This window comes from Nerophis lumbriciformis, linkage group LG08 (assembly GCF_033978685.3).
Source record: "Nerophis lumbriciformis linkage group LG08, RoL_Nlum_v2.1, whole genome shotgun sequence".
Classification (NCBI taxonomy): Eukaryota; Metazoa; Chordata; class Actinopteri; order Syngnathiformes; family Syngnathidae; genus Nerophis; species Nerophis lumbriciformis.
This window is the reverse complement of record NC_084555.2, coordinates 32,042,593-32,065,273: the sequence shown is the minus strand read 5'-3', so window position 1 is coordinate 32,065,273 and position 22,681 is coordinate 32,042,593. Positions and strand designations below refer to the sequence as shown.

At 37.8% G+C, this 22,681-nt stretch overlaps 2 protein-coding genes across 5 annotated transcripts in view; both read left to right on the top strand.

The window, feature by feature from the left end:
* Positions 1–11: 11 nt before the first annotated feature.
* cln8 (CLN8 transmembrane ER and ERGIC protein) lies at positions 12–6,165 on the top strand. The gene is made up of 2 exons (XM_061968682.2): positions 12–551; positions 5,003–6,165. Exons 1-2 carry the CDS (start codon positions 12–14, stop codon positions 5,327–5,329), a joined length of 867 nt encoding a protein of 288 aa, XP_061824666.2. The 3' UTR covers positions 5,330–6,165.
* Positions 6,166–7,993: 1,828 nt separating this feature from the next.
* Positions 7,994–22,681, top strand: part of arhgef10 (Rho guanine nucleotide exchange factor (GEF) 10) — a 96,573-nt gene continuing 81,885 nt past the window's right edge. For all 4 annotated transcript variants that reach the window (XM_061968673.2, XM_061968671.2, XM_061968674.2 and 1 more), the window contains exon 1: positions 7,994–8,148. The gene's annotated coding sequence lies outside the window, so the exon portion shown is untranslated. The remainder of the gene's footprint in view (positions 8,149–22,681) is intronic.

The following is a 22,681-nucleotide window of genomic DNA, read 5'->3' as shown; positions in this document are numbered from 1 at the left end:
TATCCACCAACATGGATCCTGGGCAGCATCCCAGCCACCTTCCCTCCCAAGCTGCTGCACAATACCCATGGGATCGACGCTACCAACTTATTGGCATGGGTTTTGCCTTCTATACAGCAATCTTCCTTGTATCCCACCTTCTTTCTGCAGCACTGTCCCGCACCTACAGCTCCCTTAATGCTAAACAGAAGGTTTTCTGGAACCTGGCGGCTACCCGGGCAGTGTTCGGTATCCAGAGTTCATTTGCTGGTCTCAAAACTCTCACTCAGGACTCAGAGTTGAGCAGAGACAAAGTCAGGGGACAGGAGGACTGGTCGTGGTTCACCGTCCTCACAGCCACAGGGTTCTTTGTGTTTGAGAATGTAGCAATTCACATCTCTGGTTTGGTGTTTTGGTCACTTGACCTCCCACTGGCAACGCACCATTTCTTTGCCTTGGCAGGATACGTAGGGGCAGTAGTGTGTGATGACATGGGGCACTTCCTACCAATGGCGACACTGCTGCTGGAGATGAGCACGCCATTCACCTGCATTTCCTGGATGCTTCTGAAGGTAGGAAGACATTACATAACTTATTCTTTGTTTAAAGTTGATCGGTGTGTTTTGTTCAAGTCTTGTCTGGCAACAAATAACTAAAAATAATCTTTCTATTTTTAAGAATCGGGAAGTTGTGTTTGTATTTGTTACCCTGTTCCCTTTTTTATTACAGTAAGGTAATCAGGTGGTAGATCATTGTCAATCTCTACCCAACTGTGTGGAAAATAGTTTAATTGTTAAACGGGTTAAACAGGTTATAATTGCATAGCGCTTTTCTACCTTCAATGTACTCAAAGCGGTTTGAAACTATTTCCACATTCACCCATTCACACACACATTCACACACTGATGGCGGGAGCTGCCATGCAACGCCCTAACCACGACCCATCAGGAGCAAGGGTGAAGTGTCTTGCTCAAGGACACAACGGACGTGACGAGGTTGGTATAAAGTGGGGATTGAACCAGGAACCCTCAGGTTGCTGGCACGGCCACTCTCCCAACTGCGCCACGCCGTCCCCAAAATAGTTAGGTAATACCACTTTACAAAGGTGAAAACAAACACAAGTACCATATTTTTCGGAGTATAAGTCGCACCTGCCGAAAATGCATAATAAAGAAGGAAAAAAAACATATATAAATCGCACTGGAGCCCGTCCAAACTATGAAAAAAAACTGCGACTTATAGTCCGAAAAATACGGTACTCAAATTACAGACCAATATCACTGATGCCACAGTTCTTAAAGATCGTAGATAAATTGTTTGCTTTTAGGTTAAATAAATGTAGTAATAGATATATACCATTTTAAGTAATAGTCAATATGGGTTTCGTCCCAATCACTCAACAACAGTAATAGTTGATTTGGTAGAAGAAATTTAAACTGCAATAGATAGAAAACAACTTACAATAGTAAGTATTTTCGTAGATCTTCAAAAAGCGTTTGATACGCTCGATCATAAGTTATTATTGGACAAACAAATATGGAATAAGAGGAGTGGCTCATGAGTGGGTCAAAAGTTACCGAAAGGACAGAAAACAGTTTGTGGAAGTTAAAAATTGGAAGTCTGCCTTACATAATATTAGTTGTGGAGTACCACAAGGATCAGTCCTTGGACCAATACTGTTTCTCATGTACGTCAATGATATGACCATGGTTTCCAAACTGTTAAAGTGTATTTTATACACATTATTTTATTCAGGACAAAATATTACAGATGTCTTAGTGGTTGTTGAAATCTAATTCATCAAAATTAAAAGATGGTTTGATGTTAATAGGATATCTTTGGATACTAGTAAAACTAAATTTATGATTTTTTGCAGTAATAGGAAAGGTGTGGATGCTCATATGTCGAAGGAGTTCAGATTCAAACAACACGGGGTCAAGTTTTTGGGTGATTGATGAACATTTGTCTTGGAAATCACAATGAGTTGATAAATCAAAAAGCATTGTATATTTTGTATAACTCACTCATTGTTCCATATCTGACATATTGTATTGAAGTGTGGTGTAGTGCCTGTAAAACATTTTTGAATCCAATCTTCCTTCTACAGAAAAGAGCAGTAATAATCATTACTGGAAATGCATACAAGGAATCCACAAACCCAATATTCAAACAGTTAATCTACCGGTAATTAATATTTCATGAACTGGCAGAGTATAATATCCTAAAAATCATGTACAAAGCACTTGAAACAATTCTACCAGACATTCAAAACAGATTTGTAAAAAGATAAAATAATTAAAACCTGAAAGAAACTGAGATCTTTAATAAATTAAAATTTAGAACCGTGATAATGTAAAGAAGTATTTCAGTCAGAGACGTTAGTTTATGGAACAAACTTGACAGTGGAATAAAACAAAACTCTTTCTGTTTTCAAAAAAATTAAAAAATCATAATGATGAAAATATATGACTGAGTAGAATTATTTCTTCAACATTGATTTTAATTGTAAAATGAAAATATGGTCTCAAGCCGTTGTGTGGATCCACGAACCAGCAAGGAAAGACATGTTGCGGCAGGTTTAGACTTCTTTATTTTTCAATAAACCTTCGTCGTCGGTGGTCGGGTCGCTTTTCAGCTCCGCCTCCACCTGTTCGCTCTGCTGTTCGCTTTTCAGCGTCACGGTGTCGTTGTCTCCCTTACGCTCTGTCTCTTTTTGCTCGCTCCTCCGCTCCAGCTTCCCAGCCGCGGGCGTCGCCATCGTTCGTGCGCTCTTTGTCGCTCTCGTTCAGCGTCAGCTTCCCTCTGGCTCCTTCTCTTCCCTCCGCCTCTCTCCCCGACGTTTACGTCTGCCGCCCTTTTATACGGTGCGAGAGGATAATTACATTGTCCCCAGCTGCGCGATCCACGCACCTTATAATGATTGCGACGTCTCTCCAGGCGCACCCCGCCTCGCTGCACGCCTCCTCGCCGCCATCTTGGGGCAGGCTACGGTGTGCCCTGCCTTGCCGTTGGACTGCCGGCCCCGCCTCTCCACAATGGCTTTTTAGTCACCAACATTGAAAGTCCATTGTTGTATTTGTGAAAATAGGGGGCGGTTATTATACGTTTCTTACTTCTTTCTGCTCATTTTCATTCATATTTTACTTTAGTGTTATGTTAATTGATTTATTTAATAGTATTCCTTTGATATTTATGAATTAAATAAATAAATGAAATTAACTGAACTGAATTGAACTGAAAAACTGGATAGAAGTGTACCAACTTGTTACTGATATTGGTTCAATATCTGCAAAAAAACAAACCAAATGCAAACCAAATCTCCAATGTCAGCTCTGATACAAACAATTCTGCAACGTGTTTACTTCTGGAAAGATAGACAGCTACTTTTAAGGTAAATACCCTCCAATAAGCACACAAGGTTGGTGTTATGTTAGTGAAATAATTTACAAAAGGTAAACATTGTAGGCTAAAGGCCACTAGAATCTAGCAGCTACACAACAGCTAAGCACACGATAGAACACAAGCTAGATATACGCAAAAAGTGTTGTTAATTGAATATGTATAACACACTACTTTTGTCAATATAAACAAGTATCAAATAATTAATTATAGAAGCATATTACTTACACATACAAAGTATCTACGGCTGAAGTATATTCATATTCAGTAACAAACGTCTCCGCATCATTCAATTTACATGGTCATGAGCTTAACTTAAAGGGGACCGATTATGCAAAACCAACTCTTCTTACCTGATAGTTCCTGCCTTTGTGTATTTGAACATTTTAAATCAAACCGTGGAGACATTGCAGGGATATATTATACAATAACCTTGCCTTTCGTCCTTCCTTGGAAATAGCTCTCTTGTGACGTTGTGTGACCTGTGGCGTCTGTGGGTAGGTATATCCTAATATTGTAGAAATGTATACAAAGATCTTTGGGCAAGTTCGCAATTGTTTCCACGCTGTAGTCAATAAGTTCCTTCTTTTTCTCTATCCTCTTGTTGTGGGGAAGACTGGCTCGTACATGCACATGCATCCTCCGCTGTTGCCATTTCTAATACAAAGTAGTGTATAGTTCTAGCCTATCTTTGTCAGTAGACGCAATATGGAAGTGTTAAAAACTACAACATGGCTGGCGGGGAGAAGACGCAGTCGAGGTTGAGGCACCTAAATATGACCGCCTACAAAATTTAGTCAGAAAGCATCTTGAAGACAGTATGCAAAACATAACTTTCTATAACTTTAAGGGCGGCATGGCTCAGTTGCTAGAGCGACCGTGCCAGCAACTTGAGGGTTCCAGGTTTGATCCTCGCTTCCGTTATCCTAATCACAGCTGTTGTGTCCTTGAGCAAGACACTTTACCCACCTGCTTCCAGTGCCACCAACACTGGTTTAAATGTAGCTTAAATAAGTAGTTAATGAGTTTCATTATGTAAAGAGCTTTGAGTCTCTACAGAAAAGTGCTATATACAAATAATTCACTTCACGTAACCAATGCAATATTTTGATCAAAGAACCACCTCTATATGTAATGTAGACTACAAGAAAATGTTTTAATGTAGGAAAGACACCATGATATGACCCCTTTAACTTAATTATTTTGGATTCAAATAACTGATACAAATAACTGTAAGTCTGTGTTAAGGCGAGTTTTTCATACCTACCATTGTTCTCAAACATTACACACTACAAAATAATACTATAATCATTTGTAGTACTTGAGGCTCTAATATCGTATGAGGAATGAAAACATTTCTTACATAATATATATAAAATGGATGGATGGAATATATGAGCATATTTTTTTCTTTTTTTATAAAGTAGTTATATATTTATATTTTTTTAACCTTTTGGTTCACAATAAAGGTTGGAAAGTATCTAAAAGTATGTATTGCAATGTCAAAAATCTGCTACACTTACAAAGCTAAAGAGTAATTGTAATAATTGCAGAAGCAAGTAAGTAGTTTTAAAAATAGTTGTAATTTTTTTCAACCTTCTCTCCCTCAATTTGTTTTTGTTAGGCCGGCTATGCCCGCAGTCTGTTTTGGAAATTCAACCAGTGGATGATGATCCACATGTTCCACTGTCGTATGGTTATCACATACTACCTTTGGTGGGTAAGCCTGAGCCACTGGGAAGGAATCAAAAACCACATGGCCCTGTCTGTACGCCTCCTCTTCTTCATCGGACTGGCTCTGCTCACCTTTATCCTTAATCCGTTTTGGACGCACAAGAAAACCATGCAGCTGCTCAATCCTGTCGACTGGAACTTTCCCAATAAACCGGTACCTGGTAACAACTCTACAGTGAACCAGGTTGATGTTCTTGTCAAACCCCATGCTAGCTAAGGAGTATTAGGAAAGTCTGCCTAATTTAAAAAAATATAATTTCCATCTTAATTTCTTTTATGAAGGTTGGCTTTTTTTGGTGAAACTACCTGAATCTATCTGCTTACTGTTTATTTTACTATACAGTACATTCAGTTACATGAATTATCTTTTAAAGTTGCATAAATTGACAGTTTTGTTTTCACACAAAAAATGAATATCCCTTATTTTTGGGTGAAATGTCAAAATGGAGCTGAAATGCACCTTTTACGGGTAAACTTAAAAATGCACTTAAACTTGTGCAGGCTACAGTGCATTTTGTTCATCCTGGAATGTATCTCCCGGAAGCGGACTTTCTGTGAGGAGTGTAGACATTTAAACCCCTAAATGACAATCATATTTTTTACAGTATTAGTATAAACTATAAAACATGCTGCCCCGGTCTGGTTAAAAGCCCTTGTGGCCCATAGCTAGGACCGCCTCTGCTTCCAACTGAATGATGGAGTTACATACAGATTGGGGCGCTAATTGATTGATGATTATGATTCAGTAATTTAGTTCTGTGTTGGACTTATATGAGGTATTTTAAGTAGGGATATTCCGATCAAAGTTTTATGCTGGCGATTACGATACTGATCATCCGTGAGTGAGATCAGCAGCCTGTTACCAATGCCGATCACATGTATTAACTATACATTTTGATTATATTGATTGTGAGTGCTATTGACAGTTTAACGATATCATACATATATTTTAACTAGTTCCATATTCTCTTTTACAACATACCTTTGTTTCAGCAAAACAAAGTCAATAGTACACATTAACTGAACAAAAGTAAAAAAAAAAAAAAAAGACCATCTCCAACTCATTTAAAACCTTTGTTTTAAATGACACAAATACAAGGCTTTTGAATGCAGTGGAAATGTTTTTTGTCCAAAATATTATTGTAATTTCCAATAAGGTTAACTCCTTTTACTGGCGAGGTTGTCTACAGTACAATTTAAATATTATGGATGAGTTAACAGAAAATATATGAAACAGTTGACCATACCAACTGTAAGCCTCAATTTGAAAATATATTCAATACTTTTGGACTCACTGTCTGTGAATTACATTCTGTGTTTTAACTTCTTGTTTGTTTTAAATTATTTCCATTATTTTACAAATGTTTTACCTAAAAGCACTCAGAAGTATAGTATAAAAAAGGTGTGCGGTTGTTCTGTTGCATTTATGTCATTTGTCAAACTCACCACCTTGTATCTTTTTGTATTATGAAGTGTACTATTTTGAGTTGGCGTTACCAAATAAAATACCTGTTGCAATAGCAAATTGCTTTGTTCATGTTTTGCCTTTGTGCTAATGGGCATCTGCCAGTAGAGGGCATAATAGGGACACGGTCCAGCGTTATTTTTGTGCAAATGTTTGCCTTTTAGAAAAATAGTGTGGACATTTTTTTATAAAACATAATAAATAAACAATACATGTAATAATCAACATTTTTATTTATTCTAAGAACAATGTAGATTTATACAATTCCAACGTTGTCAACACAATAAATAGTGTATGTTTTCTTATTTGCCAGGTGTCATCTCTACAAAGTTCTTAGATTAATATTTAATATTAAGCTATTCCTACAACAAAGTACACTATTATTAACATGGTAGGATATAGGCTACTAGGAGTTAGCAGCTACACAACAACTAAGCACACAATAGTGCAGAAGTTAAACATACACAATGTCCTTAATTGAACAATGGTACAGTGTAAAACACCACACTTGTCAACATAAATAAATAACTGATTATAGTGGCATATTGCTTATGACACATATAAGGCAGAAGGGTATTAAAAAGTGTCCAGTAACAAACGTGTCCGCATTATTCAACTTCCTGCGTCATGAGCCTAACTTCATGAATTATTGTGGCCATTAGGTGTCACCAAAAATACATAAAAACATACCACTTCAACTTAAGGACAGTATAAGTCAATTTGAGACTGTTAATAATACATAGGTTAGTATTTTACATATTTACCACTGTTTTCTCTTTGACTATAATTTCACTTGATCAACATCTAATCTAAGATTCCACTCTACAAAATAAAACAAGTATGTTCTATGATTCGTGTTGACACACTTAAAAAAGTTGTGTTGTGAAATAGTTGTAAGTGTACAGAGTATAAGCAGAAGTGGAGTAGATAATACATCGCACTAAATCTGAACCTAATATTTTGGTTACCAATATAACAAGGGCAAAAGATTATAGAAACACTTTTCAGTATGAATGGGTGCAGTTGTACACAGCTGCAAACAATAACAATAATACACACTATTTACTTCAGTGCCGATCAAAACATTAACATTTGTATTTGTTTTGAAAACAGATGTGTTATTGAATTGTCCAAGTGTAGCTCATCAAATTGCCAATGCGTTTTTCAGAACGAACTGAGAAGTTGTAACCATAATAGTAAGAAAGTAAAGGTTGTAATAATCATCCATCAGGCCAACATCTCTGGACAGCTGTGCTTTGGAGAGCCACCTCACAAGTCACGTGGTCACATTCCAGTCCTCCAGCAGAGGAAGACGTTGGCAAATTAAATGACGTATGTGCTCAGCCAATGAACACTCCCTAAAGTCACCCAGCAGCCAATCAGATGCTCGCAACGGACAAGAGTGGGCGGTTCCATGGATGAAGCCAGTTTGCATCGAAGGAAGAAGTTAAAATAAAACGAATTTAAGGCGAAAGTGTGCTGATGTCTAGCCGCTAACGTCTCACATTCCATTTCACACTTACAGGATTACCATTAAGGAATAAGTGTAATACACGGATAACGGCGAAATGGTGAGTTGTTTTATTGCTTTTGATAAAGTTGTACACATCTAAAACTTGGGGATTTTACTTGTTAGTTGTTATGTTGACCAGATTTTCAGGTGTGTTTGGTCAGTTTGAATGGAGACATGTTGAATATTTCCACTTTGTTTACTACGCAACGTTATTATTATTATTTTAATGTGAACGTCGGGACATGGAATAACGTGGCGCTTTCGGTTGCCAAGTTGCCAACACAGTCCATTAACCCTACTCAGTGTCAACGTGTCCGAAAACACGTTAGCTTCAAGTCATTCATGCATTAGATATGTCTCATTTATAGAAAATATGAGCATATAGTACATACTCTCTACTAGACATCACAATTAATGTTTTTTCTGGGTTTGGCTGACAACATTTGCCTCTGTAGGCACCTGTACTGTGTATACACCTGCAAATTCAACATGGACCTTGCTCTTATGAATAATAATAAAAACAATACATTATTGCAACCATTCATTTAACAAATGGTCCATGAAAGCGAAATAATTAAACTTTTTATGGTGTGAGGGAGTTTTCGTGTTCATTCATGTAGTCATGCATAGCATTCCTTGGTGCTCAGCTCCAGTCAACTGGAAGGTGTGTCTTCACAGGTAGTCAAATCCTAAATTCTAAACATTTTATGAAAAACACACGTGGATTAGTGTTTATAAAACTAGGAAAGGTGTACCAGCTGTCAAGGTTGGTACAAATGTATTCATTTTTTCAGGACAAGGCACATAGATGGACATTCGGATTTACAATGGTGTGTTTTGTACAGTAGCCGACAGGGACCAACATCCTAATGCTCCAAACACATAAAATAGAACATGCAATCACACAGACGATGAAAGATCAATAAGAAATGCAAAATAAAAATGATGCAAAATATCGATATCGGATATCAGTCCAATATCAGCAAAAAATAAGTATTGGATGTTATTGGCTTGCATCTCAAATCTCCAATATAAGCGCCGATTACAGTCAGTCCTGCAGAGTGTTTACTTGTGTTAACATCTAAATGTCCTCCAATAAGCACACGTGGCATTGTTTGGGGGTTTCCTTGTATTTTAGTGAAGTCATTAACAAAAGGTAAACACGGTAGGCTAGGAGCTAGCAGTTACACAACATCCGAGCACACGATCGCAAACATGTTAGAGACATACGTTAGAAGTGTCCAAAATTGAATACTGGTATTATTGCAGTCAATAAAACCACATTTGTCAACATAAACAAGCATCAAATAATTATAGTTGCACATTACATACAGTCACAAAGTAACCAAGGCGAAAGTGTATTAGAAATTATCCACTAACAAACGTGTCCGCATCATTCCCCAAAATTTTGAAATGTGGCGTTCGCAAACAAGTTCAGTCTTTTGAGCGGCCCTTTTAAAGTGAACGACGAGAACCGATTCTCAGCTGCAAGCCAATGGTTTGTGAGCCGCCTTAAATGCAAACTGCCGGGGCTGCCTTTTATAAGCGTGCCACCTGACTGGACTGGAATCAAACCGACTAAAAGAAAAACACAAAATAGGTCACAGTCAAAGAAAACTTAGCATAAATTGGATGCATTTTTTTTGCTTTATTGTTATGTTAGGTAGCCTAATTCAGCTGCACTTACCAGGTGGGGTTGTACAATTTTGCATTGACATTTATATATTGTGTTGATTTTTATTCACTTGTTTTCTATTTTTATAAGCAAATTATTCTACATTTATTATTTGTAGGCTATATTTATTCCTGTATTGTTAAAATACTGAAAAATGGTACAGTAAAGTAGTTTTTATTTTGCCACAAATTTTCTTGGGTGAGATAAAATACTAAATAGTGATCTCACTTTTAAAGCACAAGGATACATAAGCTACCACCTTATGGAATGTTTACAAATTAAAACAAAACCTAGAAGAAATTATCCATCCATCCATCCATTTTCTATCGTTTGTCCCTCTCTCGGGTTGTGGGAGGAGCTGGAACCTATCCCAGCTGCACTCGAGCGGAAGGCGTGGTACACCCTGGACAAGTCGCCACCTCATCGCAGGGCCAACACAGATAGGCAGACAACATTCACACTCACGTTCACACACTCGGACCAATTTAGTGTTGCCAATCAACCTATTCCCAGGTGCATGTCTTTGGAGGTGGGAGGAAGCCGGAGTTCCCGGAGAGAACCCACACAGTCACGGGGAGAACATGCAAACTCCACACAGAAAGAACCTGAGCCTGGGGAACGAACCCAGGACCTTCGTAATTAATATTTTTGAATATTCAGTATACATTGGTGAAAATGTAACTATTTAGATCCAAATGTTATTGTGTAACACTGTAACTGCTATAGCAGAGATTTTTTTTCCTTGATAAAAACTAATAATTTCTGAAAAAGAAATACAACAACGCGTCAGTCTTTAGAAAAAACCTTTGGAAGGAATGGCTCTTCAAGATTTGGTTCTCTTTAGAGAGCTATAAATCCCATCTCTAGAAAAAAACAACCTGCATGAGATAAGTGTTCCAAGTTAACGGAACAAACAATTCCAAAATGTTCCCTTTTCATGTGGTGTTTGTCGGTTTTAGGTTTTGAATCATTTCTGTTTTTGGAGAGTGTACTGTAGATGTTAATGCACATGTTCCCCTGTCGGCCATCATTTAGTTTTGCAATGCATGTTTACACCACATGCTGACAGCTGTAGGAGTCTCTCCACTGTCAATTTGTTTAGCAAATCCCCATAGGATAGCGTTGTGGTACCTCCAAATACTGTATTTAGTATTACAATGAAAACAATGCAATGTTTTATGGTTCCATATTATTGTAGTTTGTTTTATATAACACAAAAAGCTCAAACAAAAGCGCCATGGGAAAGGAGGAGAGATGATGGTGACAGCATGCCCCTGCTAGAACTGAACCCTACATTCAGATTCAGCACAAATACACTTCTCTATGCATTCAGCTATTCAGAGCACATTCTTAGCCACCACAAAATGAGTAAGGCCAAGGGTCAATCTTGATAATATAAATGCATTCTTCCCATCCTTCGAAACTACTGCAATGGTCATGATGTTAGAAATCAGTTGCATCAAAGTTTCCTGAAGACAGCCTGTCTGTTCAGTCTTATTCATTTTAAAATTAGTTTTTTGGGAGTATTTTTTAGAACCATTTCACAAAATAAACACTAATTCACTGTGCACTTCTCAATATTGATTGTGATTCTGACATAATGCTACAGTAAGCTCTTAAAGTGTTTGGTGTGGCTTACTGGCTGGGCAAAGACCAGTTCCTAGAGACTGACATTCTTACACAATTGCCTAGTCTTTCATGAGAATACAAAATTATTCTCGGCCTTGTCAGTGTTGACTCCAGTGTACATTGCACAATTAAAGTATGCCATTGCCAGATGAGGTGGTTCGGGCATCTGCTCAGGATGCCACCCGAACGCCTCCCTAGGGAGGTGTTTGGGGCACGTCCAACCGACAGGAGGCCAAGGGGAAGACCCAGGACGCGTTGGGAAGACTATGTCTCCTGGCTGGCCTGGGAACGCCTCTGGATCTCCCAGGAGGAGCTGGACGAAGTGGCTGGGGAGAGGGAAGGCTGGGCTTCTCTACTTAGGCTGCTGCCCCCGCGACCCAACCTCGGATAAGCGGAGGAAAATGGATGGATGGATTGTCTTTTCGAAGTCAGTCATAAAATATTACAAAGTGTGTGTGATCCCTTCTTACATCTGACTGAAATTTCACATATTTTCCACTGAAAGACGATACTGCTATTCTGACTATTTAAGTGGATGTCTTATTATACAGCAGTGTCCTCCACAATTATAACGAGCAGATGACGCATGGTACTTTGCCAGTCCTCCTCTTGCCTGTTGATTGTGTGACGGATGCCGGCTAGTGTGGCTATGTGACAGTACGTAGTACAAACCTCACTTACCAATGCCTTAAGAGCTGGGCAGACAATACCTTTTACTTTTGTGGACTTGTATTAGAAAAGTGAAAGGGCTGCACAGATGTTACCCTTTTTCATGATGTTTGACTTGATTTTGGTCCATGGATATATTTAGAAAGCCCTACAGAACTCCTGAGGCTTCCCTACCCTTCTTGAGGTCAGAATGGGTGGTGAAGATTGTGGTTAAGATGTTCTTGATGGTTAATCTCTGTAAAAATGGCAAATCTTCTAATATGAGATTAAAAAAGTAGATTGAAATTCAAGGGTGGTGTTGTGGCTTAAGATGATCACCTGTCTGTTTTATTACAAACCCTGTTTCCATATGAGTTGGGAAATTGTGTTAGATGTAAATATAAACGGAATACAATGATTTGTAAATCATTTTCAACCCATATTCAGTTGAATATGCTACAAAGACAACATATTTGATGTTCAAACTGATAAACTTTTTTTTTTTTTTTTGCAAATAATCATTAACTTTAGAAATTGATGCCAGCAACATGTGACAAAGAAGTTGGGAAAGGTGGCAATACATACTGATAAAGTTGAGGAATGCTCATCAAACACTAATTTGGAACAGCCCACAGGTGAACAGGCACATTGGGAAGAGGTGGGTGCCATGATTGGGTATAAAAGTAGATTCCATGAAATGCTCAGTCATTCACAAACGAGGATGGGGTGAGGGTCACCACTTTGTCAACAAATGCGTTAGCAAATTGTTGAACAGTTTAAGAAAAACCTTTCTCAACCAGCTATTGCAAGGAATATAGGGATTTCACCATCTACGGTCCGTAATATCATCAAAGGGTTCAGAGAATCTGGAGAAATCACTGCACGTAAGCAGCTAAGCCCGTGACCTTCAATCCCTCAGGCTGTACTGCATCAACAATTGACATCAGTGTGTAAAGGATATCACCACATGGGCTCAGGAACACTTCAGAAACCCACTGTCAGTAACTACAGTTGGTCGCTACATCTGTAAGTGCAAGTTAAAACTCTCCTATGCAAGGCGAAAACCGTTTATCAACAACACCCAGAAACGCTGTCAGCTTCGCTGGGCCTGAGCTCATCTAAGATGGACTGATACAAAGTGGAAAAGTGTTCTGTGGTCTGACGAGTCCACTTTTCAAATTGTTTTTGGAAACTGTGGACGTTGTGTCCTCCGGACCAAAGAGGAAAAGAATCATCCGGATTGTTATAGGCGCAAAGTTGAAAAGCCAGCATCTGTGATGGTATGAAGGTGTATTAGTGCCCAAGACATGGGTAACTTACACATCTGTGAAGGCGCCATTAATGTTGAAAGGTACATACAGGTTTTGGAGCAACATATGTTGCCATGCCATGGACGCCCCTGCTTATTTCAGCAAGACAATGACAAGCCATGTGTTACATCAACGTGGCTTCATAGTAAAAGAGTGCGGGTACTAGACTGGCCTGCCTGTAGTCCAGACCTGTCTCCCATTGAAAATGTGTGGCGCATTATGAAGCCTAAAATACCACAACGGAGACCCCCGGACTGTTGAACAACTTAAGCTGTACATCAAGCAAGAATGGTAAAGAATTCCACCTGAACATCTTAAAAAATGTGTCTCCTCAGTTCCCAAACGTTTACTGAATGTTGTTAAAAGGAAAGGCCATGTAACACAGTGGTGAACATGCCCTTTCCCAACTACTTTGGCACGTGTTGCAGCAATGAAATTCTAAGTTAATTATTATTTGCAAAAAAAAAATAAAGTTTATGAGTTTGAACATCAAATATCTTGTCTTTGTAGTGCATTCAATTGAATATGGGTTGAAAAGGATGTGCAAATCATTGTATTCCGTTTATATTTACATCTATCATAATTTCCCAACTCATATGGAAACGCGGTTTGTATTTTGGGTAGTACATTGTGACTGTTGTTCGTTGCTTTGCATTAGGATCCTTTTGCTTTAGATCATCTCCAAATAATTGTGCTGTGGTACTTCTGTCTAAACCACCTTTCCCACTACAGGACAAGGAAACAAGCGAACATAAATGGCTTATTATTGCTGCCCAGTTAGTTGGACTGTTTCCTCCTCTCAGTTTGAACTAGAATTGCCTTTTTACTTTTTGTTTATCAGGAATCATTCCAGCCCTGGCTGTCAGCTAAAATATGCGGTTTAAGAGGTTTGGCTCCTTTTGTTACCTTTAATCAGAAATACCAACAGAATTCAGACCACAAATCTCCAAGTAATGATGTAATGGTAAAAGAAGGAGATTTTAGCTTTGAAGTGGATGAATTACAGTAGGATTCTGCAGGAAACCTTTCTGTCCACCTTTAAAGATTTTTCACAATAGACTTTGTTAGGCAGATTATTTAAATATTTGTAGGTTTATGTTTTTAACACAGCCTGGTTACTTAGGGTACTTGTGGGTACCTTTCACATTCAAACCAAAACGGTACCAATTCCAGGTACCTGGGAATCAAAATCGGTAATCAACAGTACCAATGTGGTACTTTTCATGTGGCAATAGATACTGCTAGCCTGACTACGGTATTTAAAAACAAAGTTTTTAGCCTAAATACTAAATCCTCTAATTTTGAATAATTTGTATCATTCCTTTCATTTGAATATTAACAAATTACACACAGCTGTGCTAAATGCAAGACTAATGTATAACAGTTGTTAATCTCTAAGGTATTATTGTCACATTTAATTATCATACACAAAGTTCCTCAGAAGTTTCACTTAGGTTGAAAACAAAAAATAAAAAAAAATAACACAAAGTCGATTATGATAAATGGCCTGTCCGATTTTTATATCATCTGAGTCTCATTTGCAAGTAAAATATGAATTTATATCAGTTTGTTCTAGGTGTGTTGCCGCAGCCAGGAAGTTGTTTTTTGTTGAGCCATATACCAAATGTTTTCCTGTAAGTATTTTACTGTTTTACTGTTTGATTTCAAAGTGCGTCTTCATTGTATTTTTTATTGCCACATTTGGAGGTATTGAATTCGCCATGTAAAATGGTCAATTCTAATCAGTAGCATTTGGCATAACTAATGTAAATTAGCATCTAGCTAGCTAGCCTTACTTTTGAGAGTGTTCTGTTAGACATGCTTGCTTTGTTGGCATGGAAAATTACAACATTCACTCGAGGTATTCCGCTACAAATACACCTGTTTGCCCGCCAAATGCTTGAGAAAAACAAAGATTGGGACATATCTCTCAATTCAACGAGCAACTGCGTTTCTGAAAAGACACTCACAGCCAGCTTTCGATATACCCCTTTTCCTCCAGGCTTGAGTCTTAGGGCTGAAAGCCCATGTGTGGAATGCCACTTGTCATTAATTGCACTCCTCTAGAAAACCAAACTGGGCCTTTTATTGTGAGTAATCTCCAGGTGGTGTCAAGAGATATGTGCTGATTGTCATTGTTTCTCAATATCTGTCATAAAGTCAAATAATCACTATGACGGACCACTGAAAATGAGCATTGGTGTAAAAACATTGATGTCTTGCATAGGGCTGGGCGATATGGCCTTTTTTTAATATCTCAATATTTTTAGGCCATATCGCGATACACGATATATATCTCGATATTTTGCCTTAGCCTTGAATGAACACTTGATACATATAATCACAGCAGTATGATGATTCTATGTGTCTACATTAAAACATTCTTGTTCATACTGCATTAATATATGCTCATTTTAAACTTTTATGCAGAGAGGGAAATCACGACTAAGTCAATTCAGCAAAACTGTATTTATTAAACAGTTATTAAGCAGTGGCAAAAACATTCATGTCATTTCCAAAACAGAAAGTGCAAGATTGTCAGAGACATTTTAAAACAAGCATGATGACACACAAGATATTTCAATAAGTGTCACATAAAAATGAGCTGCATATCAAATAGTATTTGTCCTACGGTGCTGATGTGGAAATAGTTGCTTCGGCATTTAGTTGGTGTGGCACCGAACGGAGATGTTGACATATAAAGACATATTCCCGCTTGAAGCCAAACTACCGTCAGACGATGCTGTTTTTCTTGGTAATTAATTATTCCTCCATTTGTTACCAGATTCGCACCTTCTTTCTCTCGTATTACCACTCGCACCGCACCGCTAGCTGTTAGCATCACAGCTAACGTTACCATGTCGCTATCTGTCTACTCCGGGGGAGCGTGTGACGGTGCTCACGTGACAGTATGTGACATATGTAAGAAGGTGCGCTTGTTTTTTATGTCTCTGTGAGAAGGAGAGACAGGAAAGAGTGAGAAACGGATGCAGTTTAATGCCCCGCAGCTAAAAGAAACTGTGTGAGAACATATACTGGAATATCACGATATAGTCATTTTCTATATCGCACAGAGACAAACCCGCGATATATCGAGTATATCTATATATCGCCCAGCCCTTCTTGCATTGTTAGATTGGAATAGGCTTTGTGAAATGTGCTGCGCGGTTTCCATTCATTAAGTCAACCATTTGTGAGGTCAGAATTCACTGATGTTCTGTTCTAGTTCATCTCCAAAGTGTCTGATGGCGATGAGGTTTACCACCACCAACAAACGTATTCATCCATGTTTTTATTGACTCTAAAAAGTGCAAACCCTAAACCTAAATGATTGGAATATTTAAGACTCGTAATCTAACAGGAGTTCCATTTGTTGTATAATGCACCTCATTTTCTGCCGTTGAACCCGTTCAGAGCCATTGTTGAGCTAGTGTCCATCCCAGTTGACTTTAAGAAAGACACATTTTAACTTGGTCTGGTCACCAGTCAGTTACTGTATAGGGCACTTATAGACTAACAGCTGTTTTGGACCATGGGAGAAAACTGGAGCACCGCAAGAATGGGCAGAACATGCAAACTCTACACAGATGTCTGAACTGTAATTTGAAGGCATAATCACCTAGTTGTGAGCAATATTAAACATAATTCAGAATTTGGATTTGAGTTGAACTTGCTCCACCCCACATATTGAATTGGAATTTGAATTACAGGAAGTTAAATTAAATTCATTGCTATTCAGAGAAAGTCCTTAAAGCCAGGTGACAGGCACTTTTTTCTGAATTTTGCCTATCGTTCACAATCGTTATGTAAGACAAGCAGAATGTTTAAATTTCTTTATGCACTATAACTAGTAAATAAATGCGAGCAAAAGTCCACTTACAATGGAGCCTATGGGTGTCTCTCTGTTCGCCTTTAAAGCTCTTAAAAACATGCAAACACTTCCGTCAACGTTTTATATACATGCTCTAAGTATATATATAATGTACAAACAGACTCATTCATAATATGTAATATTTATGTATTTTACTCCTTTTAAGGTGCATTAATTTAAAAAAAATACTCACTGCAGATATGTGCGTTAACAAACATAATTAAACATCACAATACAATGTCTGCTGTCACTGGGATGCTGACTGTTGGAATGTTCATGCGGTATTTTCCCATTCAGATGAAGAGTGACTCAAAATCTTCACGAAGAAAAAAGGAAGGTGAAACAAAGCGTCTTTTTGGGTCTTTTTTTGACAATTCCGGATCTAAGTTGGCTGTCAAGTGTACCAACCTCTCAGTTTATGTCCACTTCATTCACTTTTATTGTGAACTATATAATTTATGATCGAGAATAAACTTTCACTATCTCCGATGCAAGAAGCAGCTCACCAGCTCATGATGTCAATACAGCAGCATAGGGAAATTACCTCTCTTTGATCAATGCATCGGCAAATGTAGGTCCTTAACGTTAGCGCTTATAATAACAATATTGCTAATACTTGGTTAAAATTCAGGTCACAAAATGTAATGGGAGTGTTGCTGGCGCTTTTTGGATGGTTATTTATTGGGTTTTATGGTTGTAATAGACGCAATAGACAATGACGTCATGGCTCTCATTGGCTCCATTATAAGCAGACTTTTATGTATGTTTATTTACGAATTAGAATTCCATAAAAAAAGACATGTGTTTTTGTCTCTCATAAGGATTATGTATTATAGGCACCATTCCAAAAAAGTGCTGTTCCCCTTTAACAAAGGTTTTAGTCTCAATACTAAATCATCTAATTTTGAATAATTTGTATCATTCCTTTCATTTGAATATTAACAAATTACACAAAACTGTGCTAAATGCAAGAATAAAGTATAACAGTTGTTAATCTCTAAGGTATTATTGTCACATCTAATTATCATACACAAAGTTTAGGTTGAAACTAACTAACGATATGAAAATTTCATATTAAGGTTATTGTGACCAAAACTAAAAACGTTATCATTAAGCATTATTATCACAGTATTGTTGAATGTGCTCACACACACTGAACATTTTTGACGAAGTTTATTTGTTGTTGTTATAAGATGTTTTTTTTTCCACCATTTTGCCTAATTTGAATGTTTTAATATAAAAAAATAAACTGTTTTATAGGAGCTTAATTTATTCTTAATTGTCAATTAAAATGATTTGCTGTAATTACAATGTGTACATGACCATAGTAGTAATATTTCTATGAAATAAGCAAATCAGTCAATATACTGTAAAGCATGATTCTAGGATTCACCAGAATTATCAGTTGTAATTTCATGGAATTTGAATTAATCTACCCATCAATTTAAATTTAAATTTTAATTGCGATTTACTTCCTTTTACTACTTCCTTTTTGCATCCTTAATTCAAATTCATGGAGGTACATTTTAATTTGGGAAACATTATATGTTCAAGTTGTAATTTTGTACATGCTTGGTTGTGATGCAGACATGCTATTCACATTTACACCAGCCTGTCGTCGTAGAATGTTGACAGCCAAATGTGCAATTATCAAAGTTATTTTCATGAATTCTGTTGTCAGTTGGTGTTCTCCTTGTCCCTATCGGTTTTAAACAGCAGTAATCAGAAATATATAGATGAACAATTTGTCTGCATTAATCCAAAAAGCCAAATATTTCCTGCCAAAAGCAGTTCAGGTATCCTAACATGTAATGACATGTTAAGTCTATGCTAAGTCTATCATCACTTGTCTCTCACTCACTAACATTCACTTTTTTTAAAGTGGCTGATGATATTGTTTGACATACATAGGATCATTTGATTTTGGAAAGCTGTATTTCTTTCCCCTGAAGAATTAAATAAAACAATATGAATATGGGGTTCAAAAGCTGAGTTTGCTCTTCTTGACTATGTAACATCTCCTGTCTGTGCTTCATTCATCACAACTAAACATTTCATAGCTTCCTTTATACCCACCCATCCTTCCCTTGGTTCCAGACATTGAATAGACAGATGAGTCACCATGTAGAGTTTTTGTTAGGGCTTGACTATCTTTACACTAAAGTGAGCCTGCCATTCAGGAAGAGAGTGTGTGCTCTGTGCTATGTGCCACCTTTTCACCCCAAAAATAGACTGTGACATAGTTCTCGACTCGCCTGCAAGCGGACTCTAGTCCTGACTCCTAAGTGAGGCAAGTGTGGACATCGATCGCATGAACACAGCAAAACAACCGATACGACGAAGCAAAGCAAACCTGAAATTTCAGTGAAAGTCATCAAGAAATATGACTTTATTGTAAACCCAGAAGCGTAAATACAACAGTTAAACATACATTTAAATTTTCCTGAGGGAACTCTCCTGAAGGAATCAATGAAGTACTATCTATCTATCTATCTATCTATCTATCTATCCATCTATCTATCTATCTATCTATCTATCTACATGTTTCTTTTCAACAAAGGTGCCCTGCTGCTCATTACCATTTGATGAAGTCATTAAAAAACATGGTCTCCTTACCTGATCACTGACTCTCTAACAACCCATGTCACCTTTCAGTTGACTTATGTGCAGTCAAAATAAATTGTGTTAAATTGGACAGCTGTAGACATTATATAACTTTCTCTTTATCTCAGCTGATTATAGGTCAGCTGGTTAAAAACCCACCCAAGTTCTACAACTGTATGTAATCTTAAAGACGTTGTGTTGTTTTGCATGTGTGAGTTTCTTTGGACAATGTAAACTTCACAGGTGCTGTTCAATCGAGGTGCAACTACATGCATCTGCTTAACTGAGCATTTTTTGGTCTACTGACAAAACTACATGTCTGAACGATAATCGAATTGAGCTTATCTGCATACTAAGTAGAGTATCTTTAAAAAAAAAAAATAATGTTATCCAGATCAGAGTACCGGACTGCAAGTGTCACAGTCATACCCTAATAACAGCGCCTCAGATGGTTTACGCCAAGTAGTACACAAAGATAAGTTCTTAATGGTCAATCATTGATTATTATGTCCATCCCTAATACAGTGTATATAGAAATGTACGTATACGGAGGATGACAATATGTTGTAGTTGTCTTCAACCATGCATCGCTAAAACAGTCCGCAATTCTGTTTTTCCCACAGAACTGCAATCTATTTGTAGCATTGGGGGCGTGACCAGGGCAGTGTTAATATGGCGATAGTATATCATTTGCATAATTAGCTATTGCTCATACATTTAAAAAAAAAAAGAAGGAAAAAAAAAAAGTTAAATAAATGTCACACATTTAATGACTAATCTGTGTTCCTGGTTATTTGTATCAACATATATTTTTCTTGTTACATTATTTTCTTTTTCCTTATTTTTTAATTGCTGCTGCTTATTTTCTTATTACAGTACATTGTAACACAGGCTGCAATCGCTACACCCCTGGTTTATTTACATATATTATGTAGAAATCATGTTAATCTGTCACGACAGCTTCATATAAACAAAAAAAAAAAGCAATGCAACCATACAGAATTAAGGTTGGCTCTTATGCTGCTTGCTTAAAGGTACTGTTTGCAACCCGGTCTCGTCAACATGTACGCTTTTCTATCACACATAGAAAAGCAGTCCAAGAGAGGCAACAAACAATTTGCAGTCATGTTGTTGTTATGATAGAACATACTTTCAATGATAACTAACTCTCGCTATCCAAATTGCTATTATATACATAAAATAGACAACCCCATTGACAGACTAACTGAATTGCCATCACACTTGTTTTAAACTTCTATACACGTTTAACAAATGGTATTTTAACGGAACAAAATTTAACTAAAACATAACATGCATTTCTACTTAGAGGCATATAGTCCCAAAACGCTTTGGAAATTAATATTGACCGCTAACTTTGGCTAGTCTGCTCTTCTGCACTCTGCACTTCGTGCTGATAAACTTCGGAAGCCTTCAAAACAAATAACGTATTCAATGTTTTATGTAACATGATTTCCAGAAGATGGCAGCACATATATCATCTATAACGTAGAGCAGGAGTGGCCAACAGGTCAGAGACTAAGAGCCACTTTTTTTTTTCTGTGTTACTGCAAAGAGCCACATCCTACACATGGGCCCACATGAACATCACCCAATCTCTTCCTCACACACACACACACACACACACACACACACACACACACACACACACACACACACACACACACACACACACACACACACACGCACTCACACAAACACACAGACCTCTGCTCAGCCAGATTTATTGTAAATGTCACACACCAACATGACTCCTACAGTACTAAGACCACAGGCCAGTTATTTTCAACAATTAACATTGTGTGCACTGTCTCACACACACAAACTCTCAGTTCAACCAAGTCCACAAACAAAAATATGATATTTTTTTCTGTTACTATGCATGTTGCTTAGTGGGACTTCTGGCATTCCTTGTGACGCTGAAGATTTGAAGCTTTGAAATGCGCTAATGACGCCTGACCTATAAGGCCGAATGGCTTGCCATTACATTCGACAAAAAAATATAAACTCTCCCACTCTGTTAAAAATGTCCTGTGTTCTTCTTCATGTTTTCGTTTTGCTGTGCTTTGTTTCCCTGCCATTTTGAGAGCGAACTTGTCACAAATTGTTTACTACTGTGGTCTCTCGCACGTCCACGTTTGACGTCACCCAAACCGGCTTCGGCTTCGGCTTCTTCTTCGTATGTTAGACTGATGTTAGGGTTGCGTGTATTTTCAATGTACGTCCAGGGTTAAGAACGGGTTAAAAACAAAACAAATTGTGGAGGTGAGCGCACTTGAGGGAGGGGCAGAGCACTACAAAGCACAAAACAGCTGTGCAGGGCGAGAGCTCGTCTGCTGTGTTTTGTTGAACTATAATTAACTTGTTTTGAGGCATTGTTTATGTTTACATTGTATACAAGAGGTTGTTTTGAATATTTCTACCTCTGCACTTTTTCTAAAACTGTGAATGTTACAGAATGTGACTTATTTTGTTATACTGTCAAGCAGTGTTCGCCTTACCGCTAATGACTTGATTGTCTCGATTATCGCTTGCCGTCAGTGTTTTCTTTTGTTTATATTTGCTGGGTAAAATTTCCGTCGCCGTTTATTGCGTTTTTATTGGTCATAAATTTTGATTTGCCGAAAGTTTTTTGAATGACAAATACTGCCTCAGTTTGCACTCAGGCAAGTTTACCGCGAGGGGCTGTCAAAATAAAGACTTCATGGTAAGCACTAAGGCACTAATAGAGTTGTTACACCTTTCCTGCTTCTGGCTCCCCGACCGTAGTCGAGGAGTGGAGGGGAGACGTTTCTCCAGGGCCGATGTACTTCGGGGGTAACACCCTTCACTTTAC